At 39.8% G+C, this 25845-nt stretch overlaps 1 protein-coding gene across 1 annotated transcript; it reads right to left on the bottom strand.

Annotated features, from left to right (window-relative positions):
• SLC13A4 (solute carrier family 13 member 4) lies at nt 1-25845 on the bottom strand (the record flags this gene model as incomplete). The annotated part of the gene is given in 17 exon segments (XM_082280894.1): nt 1-138; nt 780-917; nt 2437-2598; nt 2977-3107; nt 4189-4286; nt 5332-5433; nt 6554-6655; nt 9520-9639; nt 10803-10993; nt 12280-12357; nt 13594-13633; nt 15264-15318; nt 16009-16190; nt 16398-16534; nt 19895-20023; nt 25675-25779; nt 25783-25845. Coding segments are annotated over 17 exon segments (1971 nt in total).

Raw genomic sequence — 25845 nt, 5'->3', positions numbered from 1 at the left:
TTACGTTTGGCTTGTGATGTTGCTGACTGCTGCCCATTCTGGAAAGGTGTTCAGCTGGAAGAGCCTAATTCCCCATGTGTTGATGGCCACCATGACAACAGCCAGGCCAATCAGATTTACACCCAGGCCAGCTTTCACCTGCAAAAGCAAAATGCATCAGAGCAACTTAATCAAAAACAGTTAAGATAGGAGAAAAAAGAAAAAAAAAAATCTATACTGACTTACACACAGTGTGATAATTTATGTACAGTGATTTCTAGAGCCAGAAAAAGAAGCATAAATGAGGATTATGTGTCAGGGTATATGTTGGAGTATTCAGGAATGATGGTTAAAGACTGATGCAGTTCATTATGAACTGCTCAGTTTGTCACTTGACTTCTCAGTTTTGATAATCTCAAACTTCTCATCCTTGATAATCAGAATGGGGAGTTAAACCACACAGAACAGGGTGATACATGACTTCCTGTGGAGCTATGTGATAAATCTAATTTCTCCTGCTCTCTTGTGCTTGTCTTAATAGGTCAATGCAAAGAATTGCATACTCCTGAAGCTCTTTAGACCATTACATCCATTAAAAAAAATAAAGATAAGAAATGTGTGTGTCCTACAGCAGATTTGCTGTTCTTAACCTGACAGCTCTATTATGTAACAGCAGTGCAGACATCATTACTTAGTATTAGCACCAATATAATCATTATTATTATTTTTGGCTGGTGGATTGGAACTAGGTGTTGAAGTTGCATGAAGCATGGGAGGATATACCCAAACCCAAGACTCACCATATCCTTGATCTGGCAGTGCCCATAACTGAAGACAATGGCATTTGGAGGGTTACCCACTGGCAGCATCACCGCAAATGAGATGCACATGGTGACAGGAATCAGGGTGTATAAAGGGTTGATGAGCAGTGTTTCTGACTGGAAGAAGAGAGGGAGAGAGGTGTTTTACCTAATCAATAAAAGTCACTGCTGACAATCAATATGAATGGACCCTCTCTGTCTTCTGTGAATCCCATCTGCCTAATTTCTAAACTTAAGTGTGATTTTTTTTTTGGTTGGTTGGGTTTTTTTAGAGCAATGCCATAATTTTGAGCTGGTCGTGCTCCAGGGATCTCTCTTGTGACATTTCACACTGAGGGAGGGTGGAGTTTGCTACTAATAGGCCACCTTTGCTCTTTCTCCTACTTGTTCTCTGTGTCATTCTGTGTTGTGTCTTCTGGGCCTTAACACCGACTGCCACTTCAGTCTTCATCCAAGAGAAGTCACGACAGGCTAACACAAACAACTCACTTCTTCTAGCTGCTGAATATGCTGAGACATTGTGTGATGTCCTCCTGAACAGTGGTTTAGAGGACCAGCTGTTTGTGATCCAAGCTTGCATGGTGAGAAGGCAGAGATGATGGAATATTCTTTACAGTGGGCTAAAGAATGGTGCTTCTACTGCGGTTTCCAGTGGTGATAAAATTTTGTATTTTCATTTACATTGGCTTTGGCCTGGTTTTATGTCAGAGGGGAAGGGGGAAAGGGTAAACAAGGCTACCATCATTTTGGGGAGGGGAGTGTCTCCAAGTTCCTTTTGCAATCAAAAAAGAGAGTTTGCCTTGAGATGGCAGTTCACACTACAAGTAGATTACTGCTCTAAATATTTTTTTAGGAGAGTCACTTTCTGCATGGAGCAGAAGCAAATCTGAACTCCTAAGCCACAGAAACACACTTAGTTCTTTTTGTCTGACCATACCTTTATATTACTTCAGAGCTGTTCACATAACGTGCTTTGGGACAATCCCATAAAATTGTTATAATAGGGAAAGATGGATAATGACCAACACTCTTGGGAAGAAAAGCTTCACATTACATAAAAAAATAAAGAGAAAATTTTCTGTAATTGTTATTCCAATATAAAATTAAATTAGTATCTCTTTCTTGCACCTTTGTCAATAGCATCCTGGGTTTTCTTCTGCCCCTTACAAACATCTCTTCTTTCCTCGTTGGAAGACAGTATGCTTACCAGATCACCCTTCTGAACAATTTTAAATCTGAAATAAAATTCAGCACTCCAGTCTTTTCCTACAAATAGGGAGCTGATGACTACTAATGAGCAACACATTAAAAAAAAAATTAATAAAAGTATCTCAAGTTTATGTGAAATTCACCTCTCTGGTTGATTCCATAGTCTCCTTTTCTTGTACTTGGCCTATGAATTCCTCAGTGCACTTGGTCTGAGAGGTATTATAAATTCCTTGGTGCTAAAATATGCTTTTGGCTGCCCAATTCTATTATTTGTCCTAGTTCCAAAGTTACAGAACAGTAGCTTGGGAACTGAGGCTGGGTTTCATGTGAACAGAGTGCCAAGACCCTGACATCCTAAAAAATTCTCGGGAAATCCTAAAAGCCTGTCGGGAAACAACAGACTAAAAATGTCACTGTTTTCACTCACCATGCTGCATAAAATAGGCAGAAAGATGGTTATGGTTGCTGGATTACTAACAAATTCTGTTACCATGGACACCAAAATGCAAGCCAGCAGAGTTACAGCCCAGTAGGGAAGGCTGCTCAGGGAGAGCATTTGACGTCCAATCCATGTAGAGAGGCCAGAGGTCTGGGGAAAAGACAGAAGCACAAGAATTACTAAATACTTGGTATGTTTGTAAAACAGATTCTTCTCTCTGTGGCAGTTTGCATCAGCAAATCCCACCAGCAAATAAACAAAGTTTAGGTCAATGCTTTCTGCATTTCCTTTTGCTCAGTAAAGTAGATTTCACTGCAGTGTTTAATAAATAGCAAGAAAAAGACATATTGAGTGCAGGGAGTAGCTACCTACTACATTACGTGTGGGAAACAATTCTTTCCCTCAGTTATGTACAAACTTGTAAGTATCCACATCATGAATCCAAACTGGGGAGCATACAAAGGAATAAAAGAGCAGGTTGATACTATTTTTAGAAAGGAGGATAAAAAAAATTATCTGTATCAGTACCTTGCATCCAGCTGCTAAGGCATAACCACCTCCAACCAACACTACAATCTCCCAGGGCATGGTCTTCTGGAAGTCCTTCCAGGTAATGATGGGCTCCAGACTGTTAATGTCTGTTGACTTTTCACCATCTCCTATATCAAATAAAGTGAGTGTGTGACCAGTGTTATACTGCTCTTTTTGCAAAGATCCTCACATTTTTACAAGAATAGAAATGATGGAATATGCATGGCACTACCTGAGAGAGAGGCAAAGAGGCAGTCCGCAGCCTATTTCTCTGGCTAGCCTGGCCTCAGAAAATGCAGTGTATTAATTCCAAACATCCTGGCTTTCCCTTGGCTGCTCTGTTGATGTAAAGAGTTGTAACCCCCTGTGTTTTCATGTTACAGCTTTTTGAGGGACTGTGTGCTGTGTTGTGATACACATGTGCATATATCTGTAGACTACAGAGAAGGGGTTACAATGGGATTGTATTATCAAAGAAGGGCTATGAAGTAGGCCATGATGCTTGATAAAGTGCATTTAGGCCCCTAGATTTTTAGTGCCTGAGTATTTTTTTGGAGGAGGAGTTAGAGAGTGTCATGTTTTCCTAAAATCTGTACAATATATGACAGTATAAAAATGTATGTTTATATACATCTATAATCTCTATGTAAGACTGTGCAGACCATTCTACTTTCATACAGCACTGCAGAAAGCCTGGCACAGCAAACTGATCAAACCACTGAGTGCTACCCAAACACAAAAGTGAAATAATCTCATTATCAAGAAGACTGTGAGAGAAGCATTGCAGAAAATTGGAACATTGTCTGGGATTTTATGACCTCTTTTATGTTTATCTTAAGACATTACTGTGATTTCCACTGTATAAGTGATGATTTTTTTACAAGGGTTTATCTTCAGCTTTTTTTTGCATTATAGTTCTTTAATATGGAACTCCATCTGAACCTTTTCTAAGTTCAGTCCTAAATTTGAAAAACACTGAAGAGGTGGCAGTCTCAGATTCAAGACCTGTTTGTCATCCTCTGAATGAGACAATATGAATTATGGCAAAGGAGAAGGAGGTCTGGTGTAGGAAGGGCTGGTATCAGAGGAGAAACTGAACCCTGACTTACCAACATAAAAGTTTCTTCTTTGAACTTTTTACAGACAAAAAAATAAATCATTAGACATTGAAAAATGTACCAGCTCTCTTTCTTGCTGCATCCTCCTCACCTTTTTTCCTTTTTCCAAAACATGGCTTTTTTGCTGGAATCAGGAAAAGGAGAAACCCAAGAAATACAGAGACAGTGGCATCGGTCCGGTAACCTTTCCTAGGAAAGAAAAAGCAAGGTTTTCATAAAAACACATTAACAGAAACACTTCCAATCCAGGTACATAACTCCAAGCACATTTCTGCAGGTGCAGTTGTATTTCCAGATCTGAAGTAATACTAACAGCCCTCTAGAAAAATATGCCTGCATATCAAGGATACAAATTGGATTTTTTTCCCATTTGTTAAACTGACTTTTGTAGCCAACTTCAATCATTGCTCAACGATTTTTAACATTCTGGTTGAAAAAAAATAATCCCTTTAGGCTTACAAATCTATTAACTTGGAGGTACAGAAATATAGTGTGTTTACTAGAAGTAAGAAACAGTAAAAACATTCTGGGGAAAAGCCAAACCCAAGTGATCCTTTAGAAATAAACTGTAGATTGATTTTAAATTAAATGTTTAAAACTCTTTCTGTAAAAGTATTTTGAGGAGTGCCAGACTCCAGTGATCACCAGAAAATCATAATATTAGGAATTGTTTTTCTGTCAAAATTGGAATGCAAAGTTAATTTTATGCAATATAAAGAAAACTTACATTCAGATCATTTCTTCTTTGATGTGCAAAGTGTGTTATAGTAAGTTTTAATGTAATTTGTTTCAATGTTATTTAAAATAAAAGAAAAATTATTTGCTTCAGTCACCATTCTCAGTAATATTTAATTGAATGGACATTTTCTTGATAAAACACTCTTTGTCAAAAATTTTAATTTCAATTATAGTTGCAATATATTCTAGTGACAACTTTTCTATGAATGCACTAAAATTTTTTAAGCTCAAAATCTGACCCTCCTATTCTTTTACATTTGAAATGGCTTAATTTACTTTCTCTAATTAGCTCATTTCAAATAATGAGAAAGAATGGAATTTGTCACTATATGAACAAACACAATTTAAGAAAAAAATCCTAATTTTTTAATAAGGATTCCATTTTTCACTGCTTTATTAAATGTGGCTGATGATGTCTTAGGGGAAAAAAATATTGTAGAAAGTCATAAGAAGCAAAGTTGTATTCCTGTGCAGTTTTTTAGGTAATTTTACTCACTTCTCAAAAAAAGATGACCATCCTGGGACAAAGCCAGGCTCACGAGTGAACCAAAGCAAGGTCATCAGGATGAAGAAGAATCCAGTCACCATCTCAGGATAGCTAGAAATAAAAGAACAGAGAAAATTAGGAAGTAATTCCAAGGTCATCTGAAAACTCAAGAGCAAGTTCCAGAAGAAGTAAGAAAGTAGCGATTGACTTAAAAAAAAAAAAAAAGAATAAAAACCATATGAAAAATAGCAAGGAAGATTAGTTTGAATTAAAGAATTCTAGATTTGGCTCCCAGCTGGGAACCATCTAAACCCAGTAAAAAGTAGGCTAAAAATATCCATCTGTATTTGCAATTCAATCATTCATGGGCGAGACCTGAAGGAAAGTATTTCTAAATGCTTGTTTTGTATTTGCATTATTATCTGATTAAATGAGTTAACAAGGTGAAGCTCATATTAGCATTACACTGTGAACACATTCTCTTGCATTTTTTAGAAGGGTAGAAAGCCTAAGAGCAAATGACAATGTAAATTAGCACAGATGGTGCACACAAAGTGACTTGAGGATACTTGAGGTGGCTTGAGGATTTTTAATTTAGCATAGATTTAAATTAAGAATGATTTCAAGTTTAGGCTCATCCTGAACAACAGCCTAGTTTCAGAGTTTATTCTATTCAGGCAGTTGATCTGTCAACATTTCGGTTGAACAGCGCAAAAATGTTTTGTGGAGAAGGAATTCTGTGTCATATCAGCCCTTTTGAAAATGAAAATCTTGCCAAATAATCTCTTCAAGAGACATTTCTTGCCATTATGCATAAAGAGGGTGGGCAATTGGCAGGGCTGGACAACTGGTGGCCTAGGAAAAAGTCTTTGTTGAACTTCTATCCACTAAAATAAGTACGTGCCTGAATTAGGAAAAGGGCTCCTTTAGGGTTCAAAGACACATCTTGACTCAGATGACCTTTGAACCCTGGGATAAATGTGAATCTTTCCTTTTTCTTCCTTTTTCCTCCGAAATAAATAAGTGAGTTACATGTTAACACTCATGCTTGCAACAAAGTCTTTGATTTTAGTTCATTTTTGCATTTAGTTCTATTTCTATCCTGGAAGGAAGGAAAAAGAGCTGACAGTTTTAGAACAAGCTACATGAGCCAAAGGCAACATGGAGGGCAATAGGAAAGGATAGCTCTGCCTAGAGAGGCAAAGTCCCAAGGAAGGAAGGTCTGGTTTACCTAACATTTCCTAGTTTCTTATATTCCTCTTGAATTCTTCTCTCTGACATTTCTTCCCGTTTGGTCTTCTTCTTCTTGCTCACAGAACAGGTCTCTTTAAAACTGAGATAGCACGATAAAATTAGTCAAGGGTATAAAAGAGGGGGGGGGAAAAGTACTTAAAAAATCCCAGCAATGAGATAGACTGAAAATTCTGGTATCAGGGACTGTTGGGACAAGATATGACTGGGGCAAGGCCTGATGGTAATGGGAAAGGAAATTACTGCGTGTGATATTTGATTAATCTGGTTTCAAGTTCTTTTAAGATTCAATTCTAGTCATAGCTGGAAGGTCCCCAGGGTGCTCTGACTAGTACTGATTGGTATCACTGAGCCATCTTGAGCCATGGCTGGGCTCCCTCTGCGTAGGCTTCGTCAAAGAGCTGCCAGAAACCTCTACAAGCTATGGGCTAGTTTCTATCATCACAGGGAAATATTGTGACAGAGGTCAGCTATCAATAGAAATTTTTAATGGGCTAACTATGCTTTCCAGTTGGATCAGGGTTATCCAACATATTTGGGGCCTGCTCTGGCTTTGGAGACCATATTTGACTTGAATATTCAGGATTCACAGTAAACAATGAGGGAAAGCTGTGCTTGGGATCCCATTAGCTGCCACGACCTGCCTGCTTGTACTCACATTGTTATAGAAACAGCTGTTTCTAAACCAGGCACAGCCAGAAAAGCACCATATTTCTCTGCACCAGGGCAGTTGGCCTGCTGTTTTGTCCAGGCAAAAAATGCCTGTACTTCTGCTGGGAACATGAAAACACAAGCCTGTTTCCTGGCTGGGTGTATTGATCCTGCTATACATTTTCATGAATGTTAAGTGAAGCCCTTAGCTTGTTGAGTTTGCCTTTGTTCTGTAAGACAGCATGGACATTCTTAATTGAAATGAAGATGCTTTCAACTTCACTTCAACCCTCTCCTTTTCTTCTTTCCAGAAGTGTTACTTTGCTGTGCTTTGAGCCACAGATCCCTGCTTTTTCACTCCAGCTGTACCCTCTGTCACACAGAGGGGTTGAGGGGATCTAAGCCAGTCTAAAAGAGGCAGCAGCAGGGACTGAAGTACCCTGGCAGCACAACTTTTATAGTTCTTTTAGGTGATAATAGGTGTTTTTATGATTCCTGCTATTTTAATATCTCATTTGGTACCTCACTAGACACCCAACATGTAGCACTGGCCAAACCATGGACTTCAATCTCCCTCAATGTATTTGCTTAAGGCCAGACTCTCCAATGAATTTGCATTGCTCAAGATCCAGACAGGCCCTGTCTGGTCAAATAAAGGACGTAACCAGGGTTTTCATTTCACTTGGGCAAATATGTAACACATTGTTTTAGCTCACTTAGCACTGCCTTTCATCTATGTGTATTTTAAATTTCCTTGCAAACCTTGCTGTTAGACCAGTAAAATCCACCAGCAGGGAGAGAAGAGGCTGGAAGAACCTTCCAGGCTGGAAGAGAAGAGCTATATGGTTTATAAAGACCAGTTCTGTGGTAACAATTCCACCCTTAGCTCTTCTTTGCTGACAAAGATACTTTGATAGGTTCATTTTCTTTCACCTTTGGCCTGGTCTAGGGCCTTAAAGTCTGAAATTCTGTTCCATCTAAGCCAAGTAAGAACAGATTGATGACATAGGGCTTCCTAGGAAAATAACATTACGAGAATTCATTAAACATTTGTGCACAAGCATTAGGCAGCTGTTTCAACATGTTCTAAGTGTTTCCAGGCTCAGGAGGATGTGAAGGCAGGGTATTGAAGCCGAGCTCCTAACATAATATGTTCTTTAATGAACTGCAGTGAATAGAAGTCAGAGATTAAGGAGGCTTGGAATCAACTAGTACTTCTCAAAAAGTCAATAATGCTTCAGTCTCTGGTATTATTTAGAATAACATTAATCAGCATGAAGTCTTGGATGCAATGTGGAATTTCAATCTTATTTTTTTGTTAAACCAAATTAATTGAGGGTATGTTAGGGCCTGTTTCTTCTCAAGATTAAAAAAAAAAAAAGTGGTGGAGGGAATTTATATTAGCCTTTTAATTTGGAGCTACAAGACTCAGAGACTCACTGAGAGGGGCATGGGGCCATTCACCTCTAAATTACTTCAAATCTAGTCAAGGTCAGCAGCACTCATTACAGCACTCAGTGAGCAGAACTCATTATCAATTTAGTCATTGGCCTGGGTGAAATAGTGATGTCAGTTCAGTTCACTTTTAAGAGTAAACTAAATCAAATTAAGGCCAATTTAATTCTGAGTAAATGTGTCTGCATCACAATTTATTGCAGATTAACTAAACCACTCTAAATGCACACATTTAGGCAGTTTTCATTAACTTTGTAAAGACAATATGTGGTACAATAAACTAGAAGATTGAGACTTTTTCTTATTTTGGGGCTTAGGGACTTACTGGTATTAAATGTATTTGTCTCAGGCTGTGAGTCCTTTCCACTTTAAAGAGTGGAAATATATATGGAGTCTGTTTACCTTTCATTTTAGCTGGTTTTACATTAATTTTGTTGAGCTGGAGGCAGATCTGACAAGTAACTTGTTCACTTGCAGTTATTTTTCTATCCATCTTTTAAACTGTGCTTTTCCAAAAGGACTCCTAACAAGATTTTTGGTCCACAAGGGAATGCTCATTGTCATAAGAGTGAAAAAAGCCCAAAACAGTTGAATGCTTAGTAAGGATTTCTATCAGCAATACCTGGGCACTTTAATCTCAAGCAGCAATTCTCTATACTGCTGCCTCTGCAGGGCAGCTAAACAGTGAGATTTCCTCTGGTAATTGTTCTGGCAAGAAGAAGGAAATTGTGCCTTAAATTCTGTCATTTTCCAGTCAAAATGTCTTTGTGAGACACGTTTGAGAGGAGCTACAGATGTCCTGCTTTTGTAATCCATGTATCTTGAACAACCTTCACTCACTTGTAACCCAAGAACAGCCAGTGCAGCCAGAACCAAGTCAGCACCAACATGATGAGGGAGATGGGGAAACTGAACAGAAACCAGGTTCCAAAATTCACCACTTCAGCTTTTGGGTACTGGCTGTAAATTATAAAAGAGGATGCACGAGAAGTTAGAACAGTAAAGGGACAGGGACCTCCAACAGTCATAGTTGCACACACATCTCTAGGCATATATATCTGTCATGGCATGAGAGAAAAACTCCATCAGTTTGCATTTGCAATAGCTGCCTTACGTGTGCAGAGTGAAACCAACACACTAACACTATAGCTCTCCAAACCTTTAACACCACATTGTCTGGCCAGCTTCAAAAACACTTGGAGATGCCAGGAGTGAAACTCCATCCTTACCTGTGGTTTATACTAAGGCTTCTTTTAGGGTTGTCAGACTTCAGAATGATTTCACCCAGAATCTCTTTGCATGTCTTCTCATGGGCCACACAAATAGTGGCTGCATTCTGCTGTGCTCTGACAAAGATGTTTGATGAGTGCTTTTAATGCAACTGTCATAAAAGCAAGATCTTGGAAAATTCTGTAAAATCCAAATCCTTGGATTAAGAACGACTTCTGAACTTACTCTTCTTTGCTATGACCATTTAAGAGAGAGAAATGAGGGGTATCAAGGCAATAGTGGCAGCAGGAGGTGGTCAGAATCAGGTCTGAGCTCGGATGTGTATCTGTGCATGAGAAGTACCAGCAGTCTTCTGACAGAAAAACATTCACGTTTCTGGCATTGAAACATTCATGTCTTTGAGAGCCCTGGGCCTATGATAAAGGAAATACTTAGGTGATCAGAGAGCTGCTTCCCATCTTCTCTGAAGCAAATGTGTAAGGCCACATATCTAAGCTGGGGGGTTTTTTGAACTACATGTTGAGCAGCTGATTTTATGACATTTCTTCTTTTGTGAGTATTTCTTCCTCTTCTTTGCTATACCTTCATGGCTCTAGTGTTTACTTTTCCAGAGTGCCTGCTGCCTTCATGATAATCAGTATGTCAAATCAAAAGAAGTTGATGGAGAAACTTGAATCTTACCACATGCTGAGGAGTTTTTACTTTGCATGGGAGACAGACATGGGTATGTATTAACTTTCAAACATTAACCCTTAGTAATAACATTAGAGTAGAGAAAGAAGCAAATTTTCCTTCAGAGAGACTGTCTTACTAAGGTTCCTTGAGGTAGGAAATGACCCACAAGGATGACAATGACTCACCCACCATTCTCACCAAATCCCACTATCACTTACTTGTTGAAGTGCTCTAAGAATATGAGGCTGGTGGAGGTGCCTATGATGGTGGTCAGCCCCCCAATGGTTGCTGCATAGGAGATGCTCAGTGAGAGGCATTTGCAGACCATGTGGTCATGTCTGGTCTGGTACCGGTACTTGGTGCTCAGGCCGAGATCCGGGGACTCAGGAGGCAGGACCAGGATCTGAGCCTGTGAGGGGACACATTCACAAGGAAAGCAGGTGATCAGAACACCAGCCCAGCATGCTCATACGCCAGAGCGATAAGGGGCCCAGAGAAGAAACAGGTTTGTGTAAGAGAGGGCAGGTTTTTCTTCACAGGGGTTAACTGGGATCAGTCCTGGAAACCTGGCCAGGGGCCTGAAACTGCCTGGTCTGTGACAGAAATGTAGGACAAGCAGTAACCAGACTTCTGGCTAAGGTCTGGGCCAGCTCTGGGTCTGACTGGAATATCAGTGGGACACTGAAAGCCTTTGAGGGCTGCAGGGACAGGATGCCAGCACTGCAGCAGAAGGAATTCATAATCCTTGAGGTTTAGGAGCAGCCACCACACAAAGGCTTGGTGAACCTTTCACACTTAAACTGGCTCAGAGCCTCTAATTAGGAATGGAGTTCCAGGGATCTCAAAATGTCATGGAAAAGGATGGGCAATGGGAATATGGAAGGACAAGATGCCAGAAAGTTTTGCTCCAAAAGAAGCTTTCTTAAGTGGCAGGTAACTCTCTATAAATCAAGTCCTTGTACTGGGAAAAAAGGTACTTCAAGGCACTTCACATGCAACCTGTAATTTAGGATTGAGGAAAAAAGGCAGAAAGTGGTTCAGATAGGCTTGTTAGATTTACTAATTTGTATTTTGATTTATTTTTGCACTGTGAACACAAATTTGTATGTTGGTTTTAGCTTGTTCTTTGGTGGGCATAAACTTATGCCATTAGGATTCTACAAAATTGTCATCCAAACAGCAGCCTCTTCTTGGATCCACTCGAGAGAAGTAGAAATACTAGAATGAATTGATTTAATGGAGAATTTTGAGGCTGGATATTTTGGAAGACAAAAAGGAGGTGGATACTAAGACCACCTAACAAAGTGGCTGAACAGATTAATGGTCCATGCCTGCTGCTTTTTTCATTCTGAGTAGGATTTTGTGTGTCAGGGGCTGTTGTTTTTGAGTTGGGCTATTTTCCAAGCAGGATTTACAGAAACAAAGTGGCTATTACAGTGAACTAATAAAGGAAACTCGTGATCACATTACTAAATATAAAGCTGGATGAATTGTCCCAGCCACTGGGGATGGGTCTTCTGAACATACCTGTGCTGGCTGCATCTAAATGGGAGCAAGAACTAGCAAAGGGCCAAGCCGTGGCTGTGGTGAGATGATGGAAAATGATTCCTTTCAAGGAACAAATACGAAACAGTGGGGAGCAGGTGGTATTCACATCTGTTTTTTGCCTCACCCCCAGGTTTAACATTTCCTTACCTGAGGTAGGTGCTGCCCATTGCTCGTAGAATTCATTGTTCCAATTGGGTTGGCTATCATGTGCACACCATTCATACTCTGCAAGGAGGAAAATGCCTTTGGATTAGCCTTTATTATGTTCCTAGGGGCACTTAGAATAGGCAAAGAGAGAGAATAGTAAGAGAGAATAGTAAGAGTAAGAGCGTAGTAAGAGTGAATAGTAAGAGTCTATCGTAAGAGTCTCTGAAGTCCTGGTTACAATACAATAAATCATCTTCTGTACTGAATATTCTAATTGTCACTAACCAATCTAATACAAGATACAAATCCTATAGCGTTTACATACAGCCTATAAGAGTTCTTATATTACCATAGAGTGTTACATCTTAACTTCTAAAAACTACTCTTTGGACCCCTTCTGCTGAGCTAGTAGGGTCTGCTCTGACCCTTGGACCTGCCTGCAAGCAGAGGGTATTGTTCAATCAAGAGGGGATTACCTTCAGTTGGCCATACCATTGTTTTCCAGTTGTTCAGTAACTAAGACTTGGTATCTCAAAGGTGCCTTTCATTTCGATGTCGCTTATAGTTTTCATATTCCCAAAATCTTTTGTCAGGCAATCATATTTATAAGGCTTTCCTGTTTCATCTTCCCCAACAGAATAGAATTTGTGATGCTTTGTAAAGGTACTGGGTAGCAGGTTTTGGGGACAAAGAAGGAAGAAGAAAAAATGGTTCCAAAACTACAAGAAAATCCAGCCCACTAAAAATCAGCTGTTAATTTTATGCTGGGGAAAAAAAAAGTTTAAACTCCTTGATTTTTTACTTTAAAGTGATTTTAAAGTCAGATTATAATGAGATTTGGTCTTCTTCCTCTGTCATGCAGGAGAATTTAAGAGGTCCCTTGAGCCTGTGACTTTGTGATATGTGCTGTAGCAACTGAGAAGTCGCAGCTGCAGAAGCTGGCAATGCCCAAGCAATAAAAGATCATACCCATATGATATGATCCCTATTCCAAAAGAATTTGCTGGAAACCATATGGAATTGTTAGTTTGCTGACTGGACCTCAGGATCTCCAGCAGGAAGTAAAACAAACTTATGTTGTTTTGTACTTATGTCGTTGTTGTTATGGAGCTAATGTTCCCCAATTGATTTGTGCAAGCAGGCCGACAGGTTAAATACAAAGCAGGACAGGCTGCAGTACATACTTTCTGCCAGTGACCACCACACACTTGAAATAAAACAAACAGCAGTGTTTTTCAGAGCTTTGTGCATCTTGCTCAGCTGGTTCCGCATTAGAAGACAGTGTAGCTCAGAAAATACCACCTGTGACAATACCTTTGAGTGCATCAAGGAGCTGAAGTCAGTAGTAGTAGCACTAAAAACAAAGAAAGGAAAATATACTTTAAAAATGCCTGTTCATCCAGCTCCCGCAAAAGGCACACATCATGGGTAGGAGGGGCAACATCTGCAGGAGAGCTAATGCCTACTGAAATGCTGAATACCATTTATTAGAACCTCTTATGTGGGCTCTTGGCCAAACAATAAGAGTCATTATTATATTCCATAATTCTATCTCTAGCTGTGTAGCAGTGGGGTTCCACCTTCGTGCAAAAAATAAAGGTTGTTTCTTGGTGGCATTTACCCCGTTCTAGCAGAGGATTCCATTCTCTGTGGAGTGCATCTCCAAGCAATCCAGCACCACTGCTGCCTGTTCTAGTCAAGCCCCTCCTCTGCCAACTTTTCCAATGCTGTTTCTGAGTACCTACATGTACCACATTAAAGCCTTCCCTAAAACCTGTCCTGTGTGGCATGTGGATCATGCAAACAATCCACTGAATTTATTTCTGGAAGATATGCTAGTTTTCCTGCCAAATTCAAAGCTCTTGTTCGAGTAATCCTATTTTAATAATAGTTCTGTATGAAATATCCCACACATAGTCTTCAATAGGGTTTAAATGGATAACTGGCACAATGCCAATCTGAAGATTTAATTCTATATTGCATGGAAAATATGGCTGGGATAAAAAGAGGTAACAGAGGCAATATTGGAGAACCCAATTAGTCTCTAGACTAATGAGAAAACTATTTAGATCTTGCAAGTTAACTTAAAGTGATCAACCTGTACTGTTTGAATTATAATATTTGTTTTAAAGTTAATTAACATTTAAAGTAAAAAATACTTGTTTCTCTTTTATTTTGAACAGCTGTGAACAATACAGGAGGAGCTCAAAAAGGGACTGTGCAATTTGTTCTCATACTTCATAAGATGGTCCTCAAAATTAGCCTATAATAAATTTGTAGGACATTAGCTTTGTATACTGTCTTGTATATCTTAACTGATGGTTAATTAGATAATTTGACAAAGAAATTAGTCCTTTACTTGATTTACCCTTTCCCCTTACTAGATTCTGCCCCAAATAGAGACCTAGTTGAAACTGTTAGTGTTTCAAACCTTTGAAGAAATTTGTCTCTATTTAAAAAATTCTTTTACAAATTTTGTGGGGGAGGAGGGGTATTTTTCTGCCTCCCATCATCTCCCCCCACCCTCCATTCTCATCTCCCTCTTAAGTGCAGGCAGTTCAGACTTTCTTCAGGAATTCTCTGTAAGTGATTTCCCTCTGGATATGTCCTGTGAGCAGTCCATGCTGTATTTGGATCCTCTCCATCACTGTTCCTTCAGGGGAACAGAAATAAAAATCTGTGCACAGCACTTTCTTGCACAGCACAAACACAGACTTCAAAAGAGCTTTCAAACCTCTACAAATATTTTCCTTCTCCCTAAAATATCCATAGTGTTCAAAAATAAATGAATACTGCAAAGTTTTAGTGAGATCCAGACCATTGCATTAATCCCATTTATCATGTAAGCCTTCCTTGTCAGTCACACGTGAACCATTCACTTGCAAGATTCTGCTTGCCCTTCCTGGCTCTACTCCTGGGTTCATCTCATTGCAACCTGTGTAGGGTTCAAATGTCCAGTCCTGATGAACAGGGTTCATTCTTACTCCTCATTGATGAAGATAAGCTCCAGTGAAGGTTGGCCATGCTTTTCACCGAGACCTGCAACAAAGGAACAGAGAGCAGCCCTTGGGGTAAGAACTGAGCTGAGTCCCTGGGCCACAGCTCTGGACCTGGAGAAGCTGCTGCAAACAAAAGCTTGTCCGAACAGTCTCAGGTGCTCTCTTTATGCAGCATTCTATTATTCTGTATTGTACTGATCATGTGCATCTGGCAATTAAAAGACTATGATACCTACAAATAATAGACAAGGTTGGACGAAAAAATTTTCAGCCTGGAAACTGTAAAGTGAAAGAAAGGAGAGATCTTTTTCTTCCTAAACCTTTTCCTTCTGGGAAGGAATGAACAAAATGAACCTTAGAGCTCTTATCAAATTTTATTATGGGATTGTCAAGAGAAAGCTTCTGAGCCTCCTCTAAATTTCCTGGACTTTATTCTCAGAGGTTTTCTCCCAACCCTGTAAAATCCTATGACCCAAAAGTTTATGACACACAGCCACAGCAGATGCCCTAATTCAGTATAGTTTCCCGACTCCTGTTCCACCATCACTTCTTGAAACTTTCTTTCATTTTTTGAAAGGAATATTAGAGTACAAAAAGAAAGAGTACATATCAGTGCTTTTGGCAGTATAAATCAGACAGATCTTACCTCGATAGAATTTGAATAATATGTATCAACAAGCCTGGTCACTGATAAACAAAAGAGAAAAGAGTGGCCACTACTAAAAAGTACCTATTGGCTTGTTGTCTTCAGCAACAGTGCTGCCTGCAGTCGTGATGACCTCGCACTCCTCCTCAGCATTCACTAGCTCCTGGAGCACTGCCTCCACGATTGGCATCACCATGGCTGTGCTGGAGGTGTTGGAAAGCCACATGGAGAGCACCGTGGTGCAGCACATAAAGCAAAGGAGCAACCTGGAGTGCAGCACAGGAAAATACGAGGAATCGCAGGGGGAAGAAAAAGGAGGGGAAAATTTGTGAGCTTTCAGACTCTGAAAGGAAAGATGGGTGTGACAAATGCCCCAAACCAAGGTAGCTTTTGCCCATGGATGGGAAGATCAGAGAGGTTTCAAGCTGCTGCTGTCAGGCTCAAGCTACCCCCAAGCCAAAGGTTCAACTCACATGCCTGGCTTGGCTCCAGCCATCATCACCATGCGCAAGGCAATTCGCTTGTGGAGATTCCACTTTTCTACAGAAGCTGCCACACAAATCACGCCCATGAGGAGCAAAGTTGTGTTCTTGAAATATTCAGCAGCCACCTGCATTAAGGGCCAGGGGGAATCAGTCAGTTAAAAAAGCAGTAACTACCCTACACAGAAAGCATGCTGAATGAGAAGAAATATAGCCTTGTGCATTTTTGCTCCCTGGAGTAAGAATGACAGGGAGCTGGAGAAAATGAAGAATTCATAAATCAAAATAGTCTCTTTAATCTCCTTCTTGTTGTGTTTACAAATAAGGTTCTCTACCCTATTGTTTATAGGCTTCTCAGTTTTGAAGAGATCAAGAGAAATGTTATTTTTTTCTAGCAGGATATTCAGTGCCTGCAGTAAATCAGTCATACTCGGCTAGGCTCAGAGGGAAACAAGCACAGGCAAAACTGCACTGAAGGCAGCTTACTCATGTGCTTCATCTGCTTTTTCATTCTGGACATGTTTTTGTCTATCTTGCTTATATTTATTCTGTTATGTTCAGCTTTTAGGCAAAATGTGGCATCCCTAGAACCTACAGCTTCAGAAAAAAAGTCCTGTGGGACTTGCTCTTTGCGTGCGATAAGAAATGGTTGGTATATTGCTGCAGTGATCCACAAATCCTGTGCCAAAACTTTTCACATTGGAAATCCATTTCCACTTTATCAGGAAAATAGGGAAAAGTTCCAAGAAGAAGAACTTTAATTTAAAGACGATGAGCAAAACCCATTAACTGGTTCACAAAAATATTAAGAGACCACCTCCAAAGCAGGAATTGTGAATGTGGGTCTTGCTAAAAAAATGAGAAGAAATTCTGTTAAGCAACTGCAAAAATGGCAAATTAAGCAAACCATACAATTCTTACACAAACACACACACATACTTCTGTAAAAACAAACAAAATGGGAGAAAATAAAAGTTGCAAACAGATGCTTGGGGTCGAGCAAAATTTTTCATTTAATTTTGATGCAATCCTTCCTGTGGATCCAAAAATGCTGTTAGCAAGGAATTTTCCTGCTTCTTTTAAACCATGGGATACTTTTCTCTCTCATGGAAGATAACAGCAGAAGTTCTGTAAACCATGAACACCTGTGACCTTGCAGAGCTTTGTTTATGGTACAGTAGAAAAATATTTTGACAATGGATGTTTTAGGATTTTAGCCAATCACCCCCAAGGGGTGGCTGATCCTTTGTCCAATTAGACTATGGAGAAAAAAGTCTATAAAAGAGTTTGTAAAATAATTAAATAAATCAATCTTGCTGCACAATTCCTGCCTGCTGGATCTTCTCTCCTCTCTTCCCCATGGCTGTGGGACACGGCCATATCGACAGTGGAAATACCTTCCTAGGCTGTTACTGGAATATTTTTCTAAAAACATAACTTCTTCAGTTTAAAACTACTCCTCTAACCAAATGTAGGTGCCAGCATTTAAAAACAATTAAGAACAGAGAAAGCAATAGTTTTTCCTTTGTCCTCAGTTATATTGATGCTCCTCCATAAAGTGCAAGAATGACACTAATGTTATTTTGTGAAATCTGCAACAAGTTATACATTTAATAACACTTATTTAATAAATCCCTGTGGTGACCTAAATAGATTTGGCCATCATAGTTGTGTGCCAGAACTTTTAAATATCGCCTTTTTGGCTTTCTTCCACCGTCTTCTTTGTCATTAACTTACTTTATTTTCCTGCTACCTTTTCAAAAAATAATGACGTGAATGTAGGAAATCCATCAACCTGGCAGAGTGAAGAATCTGTTGTTTTTTTTTTTTTTCTTTATTCCTTTTACAGCCATTTTGGAGAAATAAGTGAATGCTAATAGCCTTATTAACACCAACATACATATATATGACACACTGAGTCACGTTCTTAAGCCCCTGTGAGTAATTTGTTGCTTAAATAGTAGTAATTTTCTAGGCAAGAGTCACTCCTGAACAGCTTGGAAATACTGCAACATCATCAGAGTTGTTTATTTTTGAATGCAGGGATTTATTTCTGTTCCTAAAGCAAATAATACATTCTTTTCAGCAGTCTTACTGTCACTTTATTTGATATTACACTGAACTTCTCTCAGGCTGCCATTAAATTTTCCTTCTCCAATGTGCTGCCAAATTTTTAATGAAAATGTTAGGAAGAAAAGATTGTGAAAATACCGAATTGTGTTTGTATGAAAATGCATCTAATTTTATTACAAAACTTGGGGGAATAAGCAGTCATAAAACTCTTGGCTCATGCTTGTCTCTATCCATTTATGGGTATTCCCAGTGCTAGATCGTGAGAGAAATCCAACAATTTTATGTTTGCTACATATACTTCAGCAGTCTTATCTGTATTACTTGTCCTTAAATGTGCTGTCCCCTCATGCCCAAATAAAGAGACAGAAAAAAGGAGGGGGGAAAGAAGTTGTAGACAAAATAAAATAAATTATTGGCATACAAAGAAAGAAATTAACATTCAAAAAAACCTCAAGTAAGCAAATTCAGGCCTGATCATAGAGATTTTTTTGTACAGCTACTCCTTTGCCTGAGAACTCATGGCTACAATGCAGCACTAGGTTACAGCTTTGAAAAAGGACTAGACATTCATCTGGATAACAAAATTATCTAGTCTTTTACAGTAAATGGTAGCTGGTTTTAGCACATGTACCCTCTTGCCTTATATGACATCCACAGCAAATACAATTGGAAGGAAACTTTACAGTGTGTCCTGTAGCTGCTCTTTACATGGATTTGAGGAGGGGAAAGGTGGGATCCTGTGGAGCAATAGGTTGTGATGCAGCAGTTGAAGGGATGGACATCCCTCCTGCCTAATATAGCCTGTATTATATCCTCTCTCGATCTCCTGTCGAAGAAAGAGCTGGTGGGACGCAGTTACCCATGATGAGATGCACACTGTTGCAATTGCTAGGTTTAGTTTAGCAGGCTGCAGCTTTCCTGAGAGCTCAGCAGGGCTGCTTAGGGCAGTGAGACCATTTCACCCTCCCGTAGTCCATTTCGGACGGCTCTGTGGTTTTGCTCTGATCAGCTATCAGCCTTACAACCAGTGATGGCAAGGGAGGCGAGAAGGGTCTCTCCATGAGGGTTTAAGAGGATCTTTTAATAGTTACATCCTGCCCCAGCTACCCCCAGAGTCAGAGAGACCTTGTGACCGGCGTGCAGGGGGTTTTGTCAGGGGCTCAGGGGCGGTACCTGGGCGGGGTTAGGGTACAGGAGCAAATAGGGAGAGCCCGAGGGAATGGCCAAGGCTCGGGCAGGGAACGGGGGGTGGGGGGAACCATGTGGGGCTAGGAAGAGCAATGGCTAAACAGATTGCTACAGTACACTGCTTCCTCCCATACCTCTAAGCCTTGCTACTGCACTAACATCAGCATTATTCAAATAATTAGCTGAGAGTAAGAATATTAAATGATAAAAATGAGCAACGGTCTGACCTCGCTGGACTTCATGACTCCAAAGAGAGGGTAGAGGAAAGCAGGAACCAAGGCTGCTGCCCCAAGAGGCACTGCTTCAGAGACCCAGTACACAGCTGTCACCACAAGCACGTAGGCACACGAGGCTTCCTGCAGGAACGAAGCACAGAGGATGAGTGTTACTGCCCCACCACATGCTGTGGGGGATCTGTGAACTCACCCATGGGATTCTTCAGACTCTGGGTGCGTGGGTCTAGAAAAACCAAAAAGGACTGTATTGGGACCTCCAAAGGTGCAGCTGTTTGGGTGTGAAATCTTGGCTACCATCTGAAAAGACAGTTTCTGAAGATTATGCTAATGAGAATTTTCACATATAAGACAGGACAAAGCATTGGGATAAGCCTGTTTATCAGCAAAATAATGGCTTCAAGTGTATTTATAAATTTGTTTGATTTCTATAATCCAGTATTTACCAAGCATTCAATCATGACTGCTCAGATTAGACCTGTTTACCTGTTTTCTCTGCATGTTTTTTGTCTCCAGTACCAGACAAAGACAAGAAGTGTTACTTTTCAGGACCAGATGAGAGCATTCATATTTGCCATAAAACTGCCTCGTAGTTATTTTGGGAAATGCTCTGGAAACTTGCGGTTTGTTGTTGTTTTTTGTTTTTTTTTTAAAACAGTGTGCAAACACTTTTGTTAGCTGATTTTATTTGCTCAGGTAATTTCTAAAGGCCTTCGGAAGAAGATCACAGACCTGCAGGGCTGGAAGCTATGGATGAATGGAATTAATGAAACAAATTTGCTGCTGTCCAAGGTTCTGGTAGAAAAAGGCATGAGAGCATCATGCTGAGCAGTCATGGGGAGCTGGGGTATGATGGAGAAAAGTGCTATCTGCTGAATACTCTTACAGGAAAACACAGTTAGTTCATGGAAGTCTTCTGGTCCATTTCTATGATATATCTTTATTTCTTGCACTCCTTGGAGTTCTCCTTAGGCTCAATTTGCTATCTTACCAATAGTTTCTATACTTAGAAACCTCTGGATATCTGCTGGTAATAATTACAGAAACTACCCTCAAGAAAAGGTTTTTCCTTTCCTTTTCTTTTCTCAAGTTTGAAGCCAAGTCCTGTACTGGCCTAACCTGCATTCTATGGCAGTTCGTAGGTCTGCACTGATTTACTCCAGCTATAAATGTACCCATTCTTCATTATGTACCAGGCGTTGCATATGAATTTATCGAGTCATGTGGAGTCACAGCTCACAAATGGCTACTGTTTAGAAAATTCACTGTTCACAAATGCTATTTGAGTCTCTTAAAATATAAATTCACTAGTTTTGTTTCCTGGCTGGATGACTTCTAAATAAAGCAGCTTTCAAGAGGTCACACAAGCAATTCTCACCGATCCCTGTGCAAATCAATGAGCATGTTTTTACATTTCATTGTTTTTCAATCAGTTTTGTGAACGAGGTGGTAAAGCCTAGTGAAATTATACAGGGCTGTGGGTTCAATGGAATGAATCAATAGCTTGTATTTAAATTCATGTTTATAGGTGTCGTTTTTACATTACCTCTAGCAAAGAGCTACAATCAGCTGTTGATCTTTTTTTTGAAGTACTGCTTATAGTAATAACAGGCAGAACACAACCCACAGAGAAAGTTAAGATAGATTGATATGTATTGATTGCTTTACTTGAGTAAGAATTGCAGCCAGGGTTACTCAGAAGCTTGGATTTAAATATTTAAATGCCAGATCTCGCTCTGTTTCAGAGAAGTGTAACATTAAACATTTATATTTCAACACAGCCAGGGTAGGTTTATATCAGATATTAGGGAAAATTTCTTCAGTGGTAGGGTGGTCAGGCATTGGAATAGATTGCCCAGAGAGGTGGTGGATCCACCATCCCTGGAAGCTTTCAAAGGACATGTGGATGTGGCCCTTGGGAATATGGTTTAGTGGTGAACACAGCAGTGCCGAGTTAGCAGTTGGACTTGATGATCTTAGAAGTCTTTTCCAGCATTGATTCTATGACTCTGTGATTCTATTAAGCAGGGCCACCAAAATAGCTGAAACAAATTTAGAAGAAAACCTAACTTCCTTTGAGCAGATAGACTCCAATTACTTGAGAGGTTATAAAGAGTATCTGAAAGGCTGTTGGAGAAATTTAGCTCTGGATTAGCCAACTTGCTGCTCAGTCACTTTTAACTACATTATACTTCAAGGTTAATATTCTACAGAGAGCAGAGCATAGGGCCATTTTTGTGACCTAGTGACTCTGACTCATGTAATTTTTAACTCATTAGCTTCTGCTAACACACTGCTATGTTGCATGGGCTCTGTATGAGATCCAGCAGTTGTCTGAGGAGAACAATAACTTCAAATGAAAGAAGAATCAGTGATTTTTATTTTAAAGCTGTGCAGATGTAAAATCCAAGGGGTACGTTTTGCCAAAATTAATAAAATTGCTCTCATCCTAACCTGAATCTAAACCATTTTCTCACTCCAAAAATGCACTTCTCTTTAATTTCTTTGAGTAATTGTTTGTTATTTTTTATTACTCCTCTCTGTGTGGCAATGAAGTAGGCTGATAGTGAAAATGGAATAGGACAAAGGGAGGTTGCATCTCTACCGAAACCTTACTGGGATGGGCACAGAGTCTTTGTGTTCCCTACAAAACAGGCTGCAATCATTTTACAAAATAAACACCCTAAAAACCCCTCCCATTTTTAAATGGTACAAAACTGTAAGTGAGTACTGGGAAAGCCAAGCTTGCTAATCTCCACTATAAACTTAATCGGCTTGTCTGGTAACTTTATTTATTTTTCTCTGTTTCCAAGAGAAACCATATTAATCTCTTCTATTTAATTGAGCTGAGTTTATATATTTAATTAATGGTTACCAGAGCTACTAAGTACTAGACTGAAGCAGTGGCAGTATAATTTTAAGTGTTTCACCCTCCTCATCTGTTATACAGCTGAAAATTTCTGTTAAGCCAACCTCAGAGCTTGAAGCAGGGAATAGGAAAATGTGATGGCTGAAGGGACTATCATCAATTTATGTGTCTTCAGTCAGTCCCTTAGGTGGAAATAAAAGAGGAGCTGAAAGGAAGCTGTGGCTAAAAACTCCACACTAAGGGTCATGCATCAAACTATTGTAACTAAAATATCCAAGGATCTCAGAATGATTAAAAGAAAGAATAAATTCTGTGTTGGAAATTTGCCCACTTAAAGGTGTGCATTGCATATCTTGCATGCAGAGGTGTGGTTAAGCTCTGCAAAGAAGTAGTCCAGCCTCTGGAATAACATCTTTGATTTTATGGGATCATGCCGAAATTCCTTCCTTCGGCCGGTGTAAATAAAACCAAAGGTGACTGAAAGGGTGTCATCTGTGGCTCTTCAGAGCACGTTCTGTGCTTTAGGGTCCATTCTGCTGATTTGGCATATCAGCATGTCAGCATCCCCTGATACTGCAGGTCTCACAGCTCTGCCAGCTGCTGACTTTTGAGGAGCAATCCAAACTGATCCTTGATTGGGCACAGCGTGGCCACAGGAACAGTGGTCACAGAAAGCCTGTTCTCAACTGACTGAATTCATGTGGCATGCCTGATGGTATCTCTGGTGGCTTTATGACAAAAGAAAAAAAAAAAAAGGAGGATAAAGATTACAAAAAAGAAGCAAAAATGCTCACGTCACTGTGAACAATGAAGGAAATAAGGACAGAATGAAAAAGACCCACAGTTTAAGGCAAACACTTTTTTTGACCTGAAAGACATTTATGTGTGTCCAAACCTGTGGTACAATTTCAGTCAAAACTCTGGAAGGGGAAAAAGAATTCAAGCAAATTTTATCAAATTTATTTTTCACCCAACCATTTCTTGTCACAAAATAATATTAAAGAAGCTGTGGACTTTATTCCCATTAGCAGTATCTAACAACAATTCTGAGTCCTTGTGCTCCCTCTGATCACTCTTGCCACTATACATGTAATGCTCCTTTGACGTTTCCAGAGATGTGCTGGTATCATCAAAGAAACTGCAAGCTGATTCCCTGCAGAAATGCAAATATAAATGACCTGGTAATTTCAATCTCTATAAAAAAAAGACAAAAAAACTAATATAAATGTAAAAATACCACCATGTGAGCAGGCATCAAATTTAATCTTCCCATTTAAAAAGTAATCATAATCAATGGGTTGTAACAAAGTAAAATCTACACAAAGGCACTTGAATAGCGTGCTGTCAGCTGAGTTTACTTGGTGTTGTTGTTTTTTTAATAGCACTATAAACATTTGTCCAGCTCTTGGTCAGACTCTCAGCTGTACTTTACCCTCTGTGGTCACTCACATATGTACAAAGTGGATGTAAATCACCACCAGCTGGATTTTCACATCACTTTGCAGTAAAGCAGCATCACAAGGTGCAGAGTAATAGTTCAGAGGAGCTGGTGCTGTACAACAGCAATTCTTGGAGCAATCCTGTCAGTGAATTCCTGCTTCAGCACCCATATGGTGCTTTACAATTCCCTTGGCTGAGCATGTCAAGGGCATCTCTTTTCATGTCACCCTTCCAGGGACATGGGGGGAGATTAAACCTTTCTGTAAAACAAGCCTCTGTGTGAAAGGGTGAGCCTTTCTGTTCCCTGAAGAGCACAATTGTCTGTCATTCATTCCCTCTCTTGAGGTAAAAGAGATGAAAAAGTATTGTAAGAGACCAGCCAAGATACACTGACGTTCAGAGCAGGAAAACGTGAAACATACAGTTCAGTGGTGCAGGAACATTTCCTTTCTATGAATCCTGGTTATCTTTCTAAACAAAATATTACTGTTTTGTTTATGAAAACAGCTATACAGTTCCTAATCCTTTGCATTTCTATTTGATAAAGGAGTAGTATTCATAAATCCCCTGATACTATAAAGAAGAATTAATCTTTAGCAGGGCAGAGGACGGAATGGAAATTGCTGCACCTTTTGGACAGATTTATGTCTAGGGCTATGGGGAAGGACAAGCTGCAGATTTTTAATACATTGCAAATATTGATAAGTTAAATATCATCACCTCTATAAGGTAGGAAAACATTGCTATTTTATGGGTTACAGCTGCAGAGATGTGCAAAGAAAGGACTTTACCATGTGGCCAAGGTATTCAGTAGCTCCAAAGCAGAGTCAGGAACACAGCTGCACTCACTCCCTTTGCCTGGTCTGTGTGTTCAGCACAGGATATTCCCTCCTTTGCATTGCTGTGTATGTCTCTGGGCTAGCATTTATGAGCCAGTGTCAGCTGCAATGTCTCAGCAGAGGCACCTCCACCTGCTCTGGAGCAGTCAGTGTCATGCATTGCTACCAAGTCCTAGTTCCTGCCTCACCTGAATTGCTGCCTTATAAACCCACACTAAATTGAAAGTCCCTCCATGCATACTTATTACGAAAAAACTAAAGACTCTATAAGTATTCCTTTTAAAGACCTCTCCTTAAAGAAGATTTCATGGATATGTTTGTTCTGTTCCCCCTTCCACACAGATATTATTTTAGAAAGAGATCCAACATTTCTGCTTTAAAACAGTGCTTTACTAGCTTCACCTGGCTCTTCAGCTCTGCTTGTGACATGACTCAAGGTACCCCTGGCTCTTACCATGATGACTTCTCAGTGACCCTCACAGTCCTCCAAATTTGAGTCTTTGATTTTTCTAAGATCTGTGTTTCTCGAGGTCTTTGTCTTTCTTTTTGCACACTGCAAGCTTAATCAGCAGGACTACCTGCTGCACTCAGAGGCTTTGCTAAAAAGAAAATGAAAATGTACTTACACTGCTGGGGTATATGAGTGGCAGAGGAAGAAGCAGAAGTGGAATGAGAACAACGAGCAAGAGATTTCTGGATCGGAGAATCTCCTTCATCACTGCCATACTCTTTCACTTCCTGGTGGCTTTCTCCTCCTTCAGATTCTTCTCTGGTTCCTCAGATGTTCCAATTTTCAT

This window comes from Coloeus monedula (genome assembly GCF_965178545.1).
Source record: "Coloeus monedula genome assembly, chromosome: 4".
Taxonomy (NCBI): Eukaryota; Metazoa; Chordata; class Aves; order Passeriformes; family Corvidae; genus Coloeus; species Coloeus monedula.
The sequence above is the reverse complement of the archived record's forward strand: the minus strand, read 5'-3'. Positions and strand labels throughout refer to the sequence as shown.